Source organism: Corapipo altera, unplaced genomic scaffold (genome assembly GCF_003945725.1).
Source record: "Corapipo altera isolate COAL_440 unplaced genomic scaffold, ASM394572v1 96, whole genome shotgun sequence".
Lineage (NCBI taxonomy): Eukaryota > Metazoa > Chordata > Aves > Passeriformes > Pipridae > Corapipo > Corapipo altera.
In genome coordinates, this window is record NW_020884962.1 from 1,191,431 (window position 1) to 1,200,833 (window position 9,403).

At 68.4% G+C, this 9,403-nt stretch overlaps 1 protein-coding gene and 1 long non-coding RNA gene across 2 annotated transcripts in view; both read right to left on the reverse strand.

The window, feature by feature from the left end:
• LOC113957078 (occludin-like) overlaps positions 1-6,040 on the reverse strand; it is a 7,670-nt gene extending 1,630 nt beyond the window's left edge. Inside the window, 5 exon segments of the mRNA XM_027664214.1 lie at positions 2,052-2,210; positions 3,812-4,483; positions 4,485-4,540; positions 4,864-4,905; positions 6,000-6,040. Of these exon segments, the coding sequence (XP_027520015.1) occupies positions 2,052-2,210; positions 3,812-4,483; positions 4,485-4,529 (876 nt within the window). The 5' untranslated portion in view covers positions 4,530-4,540; positions 4,864-4,905; positions 6,000-6,040.
• A 317-nt stretch (positions 6,041-6,357) lies between these two features.
• LOC113957172 lies at positions 6,358-7,663 on the reverse strand. Its single transcript, XR_003531080.1, has 3 exons — positions 7,551-7,663; positions 7,306-7,432; positions 6,358-6,823 (listed from the first exon to the last, which is right to left on the reverse strand). It is a non-coding gene; the product is annotated as an uncharacterized LOC113957172 (long non-coding RNA).
• Between the last annotated feature and the right edge of the window lie 1,740 nt (positions 7,664-9,403).

The following is a 9,403-nucleotide window of genomic DNA, read 5'->3' on the forward strand; positions in this document are numbered from 1 at the left end:
TCCCATGTGGTTATGGGGGAAAAAGGAATGAGGGGAGGTCCCCTGGGTGGGCAACACAGCATTTGGGGAGGGGGAGGCTGGAGAAGGACCCACAGACCCCAGAGCCCCCATGGGGTGGAGGGGGGTCCCACTGGGGGACAAGAACAGACGGACACAGCTCGGGGGGTTCTGACACCCCCAGGGTGACACCTCCCGGGCTTTGGGGGGGGGTTCCTGGCCTCTTATCCAGCACTTCCCCACCCTGGACCCCCATCACCCCCCTGGCACGGCCGGGGCTGCTCCAGGAGGACACGGGGCGTCCGTCTGTCCCCCCTCCTGCTTCCTTCCTGGCCTTTGTGGGCTGTTTGTGCCGGAAGCCGGTCCCTGCCTGGATGGGGGCCCTGGGGACATCCGGCCGGTCACGCCGCTTCCGACGGCACCTTCCCCCCCACTAACGAAGCCACGGCTAATTGGGGGCCGCCAGGTGACAGGGCCAGCGGCGTGGGCACAGCCGTGTCCCCGGGCCACGCCGGGACGGCAGCGGGTGGCTTCGGTGGCTCCCGCCCGCTCGAAGGTCACCCCGTTATCTGGGTCCCATAAAACGGGAACAGGACGTCCCAGGAGGGAATCACACCCCGAAACCTCCCCGGTTGAGGGGGGGGTGTCACCTGAGGGTGACTCCAAGTGTCACCAAGCCGAGAAAGACCCCCCCAGGGGACCCCGGGGAGTGGGGCCCTGTGTCCCAGAGGGGCAGGAAATGCTTTGCAAGGGAGGGACTTTAACCAAATAAATAAAACCCCAACAAAGGGATTTCTGCGAAATGAAAAATAAATATTGGACTTGCAGGCGAGGGTGAGGCGTGGGGACATGGGAGAGAGAAGTGGGGACAGGGAGAGAGGAGTGAGGACAAGGAGAGAGGAGTGGGAACATGAGGAACACCTGGGGAAAGGTGTGAGGATACAGAGAGAGGAGTGGGGACATGAGGGACAGAGAGAAAGACATAGGGAGACACAGACATGGAGCACAACGTGGGGGGACACGAGAAGCAAGGTGTGGGGACACGGGGGGACACAAGGGGACACGTGGAACAAGGTGTGAAGGGAAACATGGAGTGAGGTGGAGGGACATGCAGAGCACAGCCCAGATTTCCAGGGCTGGAGAACTCCAGGTCTGCATTGAAGGATGGGGATGAGAATGGGACAGGGACAGGGACAGGGAAGCAGTCCCCAGGGAGAACCTGGGCAGTCCCTCCTCACCCAGAGCACAGCAGCACCCCCAAAGCCACGCTCTGCACATTCCCAATCCTCCTTCCCTGCAGGATGCTGCAGGCATTCCTGAACCCTGTCCAGGCTCGGGGAGCTGCAGAGCCGGGGCAGGACGTGGCACATCCCCAGGCCAGACTGGGACCAGCACGGGGAGGGGGGTCTCCAACATCCCCCTCGCGGGGACGCGGGCTCAGGGGAGCTGTAAATCCCTCGGCTTCCTGCTGGCACATCCCCGCAGAGCCGAGTTAATCATTGCCCAGACCGAAACCGCGCAGTGTGGCCGGGCAGGTCCCCGGGCAGGTCCCCGGGTAGTGTCCCCTGGCTGCTGTTTTGAGCACTGTCCCACGGCCAGCGAAGGGGCCAGGACCCGGCCAACACTCCAGCAGGGAGCCCCTGGCCCCCAGCCCATCAGGTCCCGCCCTGTTTGCCTTTCAGCGAGTTTGGGACCAGCTCGTCCAGTTTTTGCACGCCGGGAAAAGCTCAGTGGTGCCGGGGAATGGCAAAGGCTGGGAAAACACGGGGTGACAGGGAGGGACACGGGGAGTGTGATAACGGGGTGTGCAAACACACCAGGACTGGGCTCTGGGGTGCCAGGCTGGGCAAGGGGAGGGGTCCCCACGCAGCCCTGGGGTCCCCACACAGCCCTGGGGTCCCCACGCAGCCCTGGGGTCCCCACACCCTCCCTGTGCTCACCCCAGCACATCCCGACCCACCCCTGCCTTGGGAATGTTTGGCACAGGGCAGGCAGGGAGGAAGCTCACAGGGATTCTGCCCTCTCTCAGGACCCCCAGCCCCCCTCAGACTCACCCACTCCTCCACGTTGGGACCCTCCTGGGCCACCGGCACCTTGTCCCAGTAGATGTTTGGTTTTCCGTATTTCCAGATCTTGCTCCGCGTCTTGTGAGCGAAGAAGCAGATGAGGCAGAGGAGGATGACGATGAGGAACCCGCAGACGATGGCCACAGCCTGGAGGGGAGGAGGGAGGGGGCTCTCAGGGTGGGGGTCACAGGGGCTGGGTTCCCTGGGACGAGCAGGAATTGCTCCCTTTATCCCCAAATCCTCCTGATGTTGGACTCCTACCATGGCAGGGGGAGAGGGGCAGAGTCCCCCCATCCTGGGATGGAGCCCATCAGGGGTTCCAGAGATTTAGGGGCCAGGTCAAGCAATGGAGGGTGGTTTATTTTCCCAAGGGGACAGGACAAGTTTGGGATCTGGGAAGCAGCGTGGAGCTGGCACCCTCCAGCACCTCCCTGCAGCACCCTGACCCCACCGCCGGCTCAGCCACGCGCCAGCTCCCACACCAGGCATCCCAAACGGCTGCCATGAGCCAGATCCCTGCAGCCACACAGGAACCGGGATGGAGTAGGCCCTGCTTGGCCTTGGCAGGGAGCAGGAGCAGCCGGGGCCGGGCTCAGGAATGTGGCACGGCCGGCACGGCCGGATGGGAACCGGCAGCGCCGGTCCAGCACGTGTGCCACCAGCTGGAGCCCCGGGGCTGGGGACGGGGCTGGGGACGGGGCTTGAGGGCTCTGGTTGCCCCACGGACCCCTCGGGGTCCCAAGCTGGGCTGGTGGCACCAGCAGTGCCCAGCTGGCACCCTGACCCTTCCCAGCCCCGCAGAGTCCCAGCCCCGCTCCAACACTTTTACAGTTGAGGAGAACAAAGGTCCAGAAACTGGGTCTGTGTCGGGTTGAGAGCCCGTCCCGTCCCCTCCCCGAAACTCCTGGTGCAGGCAGATGGATCACCCCGGGTCCTCCCGCACCCCTGGATTGTCCCAGCCCTTCCCACAGCCCTGGATCACCCCGATTCCTCCTGCAGTCCCAGCTCATCCTGGATCCTCTTACAGCCCTGGATCACCCCAATTCCTCCCACAGCCCCAGATAATCCTGGTTCTTCCCACAGCCCCTGCTCAGCCCAATTCCTCCCACATCCCTGGATCACCCCGACTCCTCCTGCAGTCCCAGCTCATCCTGGTTCCTCCCACATCCCTGGATCACCCCATTCCTCCCACAGTCCCAGATAATCCTGGTTCTTCCCGCAGCCCTGGATCACCCCAGTTCCTCCCACAACCCCAGGACACCCCGATTCCTCCCAAAGCCCGGGATCACCCTGATTTCTCCCACAGCCCTGGATCACCCCAATTCCTCCCAGAGCCCCAGCTCATCCTCGTTCTCCCCCACATCCTCAGCTCATCCCAACTCCTCCTGCAGCCCTGGATCACTTGCCCCGGTTGCCGCTACACCCCCAGATCATCCCAGTTCCTCCCGCAGCCCCAGATCACCCCAAACTCATTAAAGAGAGAGGGAAAATGCCAAGAGCAGGACAGGGACCGAGGGCAGAACAGGGACTGAGGGTAGGACATGTGGTCACCCACCCTCTCCCTCCCCAACTCCACACCCCGTGGGACGAAGCCCAAAGGGGTCTGTGCCCAGAGCGGGGGGGGGGGGGGGTGGGCCCAGCGCCGGGGCCCCCCCCCCCCCCCCCGGGGGGGCACGGCCGAGGGGGGGGGGGGCCGGGGGGGGGGGGGGGGGGGGGGTGTCTGGCCAGAGCTGGGGCTGCCCCCTCACCTCCTGGGGGTCCACGGTGCAGTAGTGGTACAGGTACTGGTTGAGGTAGGTGCTGCCGCTGTAGATCTGGCTGCACATGGTCAGCAGGGGGTTGTAGTAGTAGCTGCCCGTCATCTGCGCCTGGGGGTTGACGCCCACGACGTAGACGATGGAGGCGATGAGCATGGCCAGGGCCAGCACCGCGCTCACCACCAGCACCACCAGGTAGAAGCGGCGCGAGCGGGTGCTGCTGGACTTGCTGACGCCGGCCACGAAGAGCCCCAGCTGGGCCAGGAAGCAGAGCACGGCCATGGCGATCATGAAGCCGTTGGCCGCCCGCGGGTTGGTGACGCCGCCGTAGTACCCCCCGTAGCCGTACCCGTAGTTCAGCCCGCTGCCGTAGTAGCCGGAGCCGTAGTAACCCCCCAGGCCGTTGCCGTAGAGCCCCCCGAAGCCGTAGCCGTACTCCCAGGCCAGGGTGGAGGCCACGCAGGCGAAGATGGCGATGCAGAGCAGGATGACCGCGGCCTCCAGGATCCTCACCACGCCCGGCGGCGACGACCACTTGTAGAAGTGCTGCGGCACGTCCTCGATGTAGTAGGAGCCCGGCGGCGGCGAGCGGGCCCCGTAGTCGTAGCCGTAATCGCCCGTGGGGGCCCCGTAGCCCGTGGGGGGGCCGTAGCTGGTGGGGGGGGCCGTAACCCATCGGGGGGCTGTCGTAGGGCTTCTTGCTGAACATGGTGGCGGAGCCTGGGGGGGACACGGACGGAGAGTCAGAGCCGGTTGAGTGCCAGGAGGTGCCGGGAGGAGGAACCGCCGCGTTTCCACCGCCCCGTGGGGACTTTGGTCCCCCCCCCTCCCCACTCCCCGTCACCAGCACCGTCAACACCCGCCCAACGCCGCGGCACCGGAGTCAGCGCGGGGAAACTGAGGCACGGGCGCGGTGAGTCACCGGCGGCGCCCGGCCCGTCACACCCCGGCCCTGCCCCACGCCGGGGACCCCGAAACACCCCCACAGCGGCCCGAGGAACCGGGGATTGTTTAAATTCTCCTGAAAGCAGCACAGCGCTTACCCGGGGCCCGCCCCCGCCCCGAGGGTACCGCCGTAAGCAGATCTGAAGGATTAAAGAGGAAAATAATAATAATAATAATAATAATAATAACAACACGGGGCACGTGAGCAGCAGCCCCCAGGAAAGTGGTGAATCGGTGCGCAAAAATTTGGGCGGGGTGTCTCAAAATCGATGCGGGGACCTCCCCACGCGGTGCAGAGACCCCGGCCCGGAGCAGGGAGCAGCACCTGAATCAGGGGAAACCTGAAGCCCTGTGGGAAATCCAACCCAGGCACCCGTTCTGGCGGAGCTCAGCGGCAGGATCAGACCCCCATGTTGGGTGGGGGTGGGTTGGGAGGACCCCCTGAGCCGCGGCAAGGGTGGGCACTGGGCCCCAGTGGTGCCCCCGGGGCTTTGGGGCTGCCCGACCCAACCCCTCTCCACTTCAAGTGTCCCAACATCCCCCTGTCCACAAACCCCCGAACCTCCGGATCGCGGTCGGATTCACCCCCGGACCGCGAACTGATCCCCCCGCCCTCCCGGGGGTCCGAGCGGCCACCGGGACCCGGCAGCTGCGGGGACCCCCCCGAGCGGGACTGGGGGGGTCTCGGGCTCCCGGAGCGGGAACCGGAGCGCGACGCCCCCCGGGGCCGGGGGGAAGGACACGGGAGGGGGATCCTGGGGTCCCTTCCCCTCTGAGGGGGCAGCGGGCGGGCAGCGAGACCCCCGGTCCCGCCGCCCGGGGAGGAGCAGCGGCCTCTCGTCTTTGGGAGCCCCGGTACCGGTGGGGATCCCGGTGGGGACCTCGGTGGGGAGCCCGGTACCGGTGCGGACCCCGGTGGCCGGTCCCGCGGGGGTCCGCGGTGAGACCCCGGTACCGGTGGCGGAGTTCGGCGGCCGGTACCGGCGTGGACCCCGTGGGGAACTCGGTGGCACCGGAGGGGATTTCGGTGCCGGTGGGGACGCCGGTACCGGAGGGAGGCTCGGCGGGGACCCCGGTACAGGTGGGGCGGCGGGGAAGGAAGAACCCCCCCCGTGCGCGGCGGGGCGCGGGGACCCCCCGTGCGCCCTCCCGCCCCGGGAGCCCGCTCGCCCCGCGGGGCCGCGGCCGGGGCCGGTACCGGGGGAGGGGGTCCCGTCACCGCGGAGCCACTCACCTGCCGCCGCCTCCTCCGCTTTGTTCACCTTAAAATGGCAGCCGGGAGCGGCGGGAGGCGGCGGCGGCAGCGCTGCGGGACCGGCCCCGGGTCCCGCCCCCGGGAGGGGTGGGATGGGGGGGTGGGAGCACCGGGATCCGCCTCGGAGGGGGGGGGGGGGGGGGTGAAATTGGGGGTGAAATCGGGGGGCGATGAAATTGTGCCCCGTGCTGAGGGTCCCGAGGGCGCTGCGGTGGGATGGGGGCACTCGCGGCCCCCGGACACGGTGGGTGCCCCGGGATGCGCGTTAAGACCCCCGCAAAAAAAAGTTGAGACACCCCTCCCAAAAAAAAAAACAAAACAAAACACCACCACGTTTCTTAAACCCGGTTACTGAATTAAAGCCACTTCAGCAGCTGCACCCCCTGTCCGGGGAGGGGGGTGAGGGGTTCCCCGATTCCCAGGGATAAGATGGGGGCACAGCCGGGGCCTGGGGACAGGCAGGACCCACCCAGCGCTCGGGGGTCCCGGGGCCACGAGGCTCCACGAGGACCTCCAGAATGAGGAGCCGGTGGGTTTGCTCCCCGTTCCCGCGTGGGTGCGATGGGTCGGTGGGTACCGGGTGATCCCTGGTGGGTACCGGGTGATCCCCGCGGCAGCGCCACCCCCTCCCCATCCCCTGGGGTGCCTCGGGCGGGGGAGGGTCCCCCGGCCCGGGCACAGGCTCAGGAGCCACCGGCGCTGGGGTGGGTGACACGATTGTACTCCTGGATCCGCGCCTTGAGGTGCGTCAGCTTCTTCTTCAGGTACTCACAGCGCCGCTGCTTCTCCAGCCAGGCTGAATCCTGCCGGGAATAGCCCTGCCAAGGCACCGGGGTCTTGTGATGCCCAGGGCACACTGCCCCCCCGCTCCCCAGAACAAATCCTGAGCCCTCCCGCTGCTCACCCTCCTCTTCCTCACGAACTCACAGCGGTTGTGGGTCACGTCCCGGAGCCCCGCGGGGGGTTCAGCCCTAATGAGGTGGCTGGAGGTGACAAATCCGGAGGGCTCAGGGGCACCCAGAGTTCCTCCGGCACCTCCGGCGCTTCCAAGACCTGCGGCAAAACCCTCCCCCAGGGCGCAGCCAAGAAATTCCAACGCTCATTAATTTTCCAGGAGCTGCCTTCGGGCGCTGCTGGTGCCAGCGGAGCCTGGGGGTCCACGTGTCTCCTCCTGTCCCCCCAACACCCTCTGCAGCCCCTCCCCAGGCTCACCCCTAATCCCTGCAGAGAACGCCCAGCTCATCACACCCACGGGACGGTGCCCCGTGCCCACCCAGGGACCCACCGTCCTGCCCGGGGGGTGACATGTGGCACGGAGCTCCCGGTGCAGATCCACGTATTCCGCCAGCTGGTCCTGGAAGACGCCCTTGTAGCCCTCCTGCTGCCGGGGGCTCAGGATCGCCGGGTACCTCCTGCCCCCCCAAAACCACGGGGCTCAAGTGCTGCCCTCGCCGCCGGGACCCTCGTGGTTGGGTCACGGGGGATCCGTGACACCCCCGTGACCACCCCAGTTGCCAAAGGGACACTTACACCACGTAGTCGGGGACGGCGCGTGGTCGGGGCGACAGTCTGGGGGCGACAGACCTGTCCCCCCGCTTCTCCTGCTCCCCGGCAGGACGGGTCCTCCCCGGGGGTCCCGGCGGTGCCACCACCTCGTCCTCGAAGGTGACACGCCTGGCACGGGCTGGCGGCGGCTTCGGGACGCAAGGGAAGGGTGTGAGGTGGCAGCGCCGCCGAGCCGGGGGACAGGGCGGGGACCACCCGGGGCTGCCCCCGCTCCCGGTGACCGCGGGACCCCCGGGGACCTCCCGGGGCTTCCAGGTCACCTCGCCCCGCCGCACGTGGAGGCTGCGGGCCGGGCAGAGCAGCGCCGGGAGGAAGAGGAGGGTGAGAGCAGAGACAGCAGCGAGGGGGGCCCGTGACACAGCCCCCCAAGGGTGGCAGTCCCCCGCCACTGCCAGTGACACGAGGGACATGAGACCCGACGGGGCGGGGGGGCAGGAGGATGCTGCGGTCACCGAGGGGTGGTCGTCAGCCCCAGCCGCCCCCGGCCCCGCCAGGCAGGACTTAACGGGGGTCCAACGCCCCCAGCCCAGCCCGGGGGCTCAGCCCCCCGCTCCCGCTCCGTACCGGGCGGTCCCGGTGTCCCGGCGGGGCGGGGGGGCTCGGCCAGCGGCTCCCGGCGGTTTTGGGGTGACGGGGGTGCCCCGGGGGCATCCGGCTTCGCTCCCGCAGCTCCGGGCTGGGTCCCGCTGGAGGAGAAGCCCCGGGATGAGGGGGACGGGAGCGAACCCCCCGGTCCCGGTGTCCCCGGCCCCTCCTCCTCCGCGTCTCAGCTTCCCCCGCGGTCCCCGTCGCTCCCACGGGGACACAACCGTGGCCGGGGGTGTCACCTCTGGGGCATGAACCACCGTCCCAGTCCCCCCAAACCTGGACTGGGATGGAAAGCACCCACTGGTGCTCCCAGCACCCAGGAGCAAGGACCCCTCTGGACCCCCTCAGGGCAGGAGGGAGGGAGGGTCCCCCCCACGACCCCGCGAGTCCAGCAGCCGCTGGGTCACTCCCAGACGCTCCGTGTCCCCTCCGGTCCCCGTGCCAGCCCCTGCAGGGCAGTGTCCGGCCCCCGAACCCCGCCACCAACGTTACCTGCCCGTCTCATGGGGGGGGACGCGGCCCCGGGACCCACCGCGATGTCCCTTGGCCGCCGCCCACCGGCACCGCCGCCACCACCAGTGCCACCACCAGTGCCACCAGTCACCGCCACCACCGCCCGGCACCGCTGGTTAATCATTAACAGCCCCGTGCCACCCCAAACCGTGGCACGGGGCCCCGCGTGGGCAGCCTGGGGCCCCTGCCCCCCCCCCCGAAGTGCCCCCACTGTCCTGCCCCCGCCTTCTGCAGGACCCCAACACCCACATCCCGGGGCTGCAGAGGGGGAGCCGGGGTACCCCAGAACAGGCTCGGGATGCTCCATCACCCACCCCAATCTGCTGCTGTGAGCCCCCCCAAACCTGCCCTAGTGGGGGGCTGCAAGCCCCCGGCCCTCCCAGTGCCCCCCCCCCTCGCCCCCCGAGGGGTTTGGAGCCCCCACACCAGCCCCATCCACCCCCACAAGGTTCCCAGGGTGGGGGGAGTGACAAAGACCGCCCAAAACACCCTCTTTCACCCCCTTTCACCCCCCCAGGACCCCATCCCGCCCCCCCGCCGGGGGGATCCCGCTGCCGCGAGCAGAGAGTGACGCGTCCAGTTCAGGCTCCTTTAATTTGCGCCTCAGCCCCTCCCGGACCCCCCCCACGGCGGGGGGGAGCAGGACCGGCCCCGGAGGGGGGGTGCAGGGCTGTGGGGGTCCCGGCAGAGGGTCCTCGCCCACCCCGCGGGGGGGG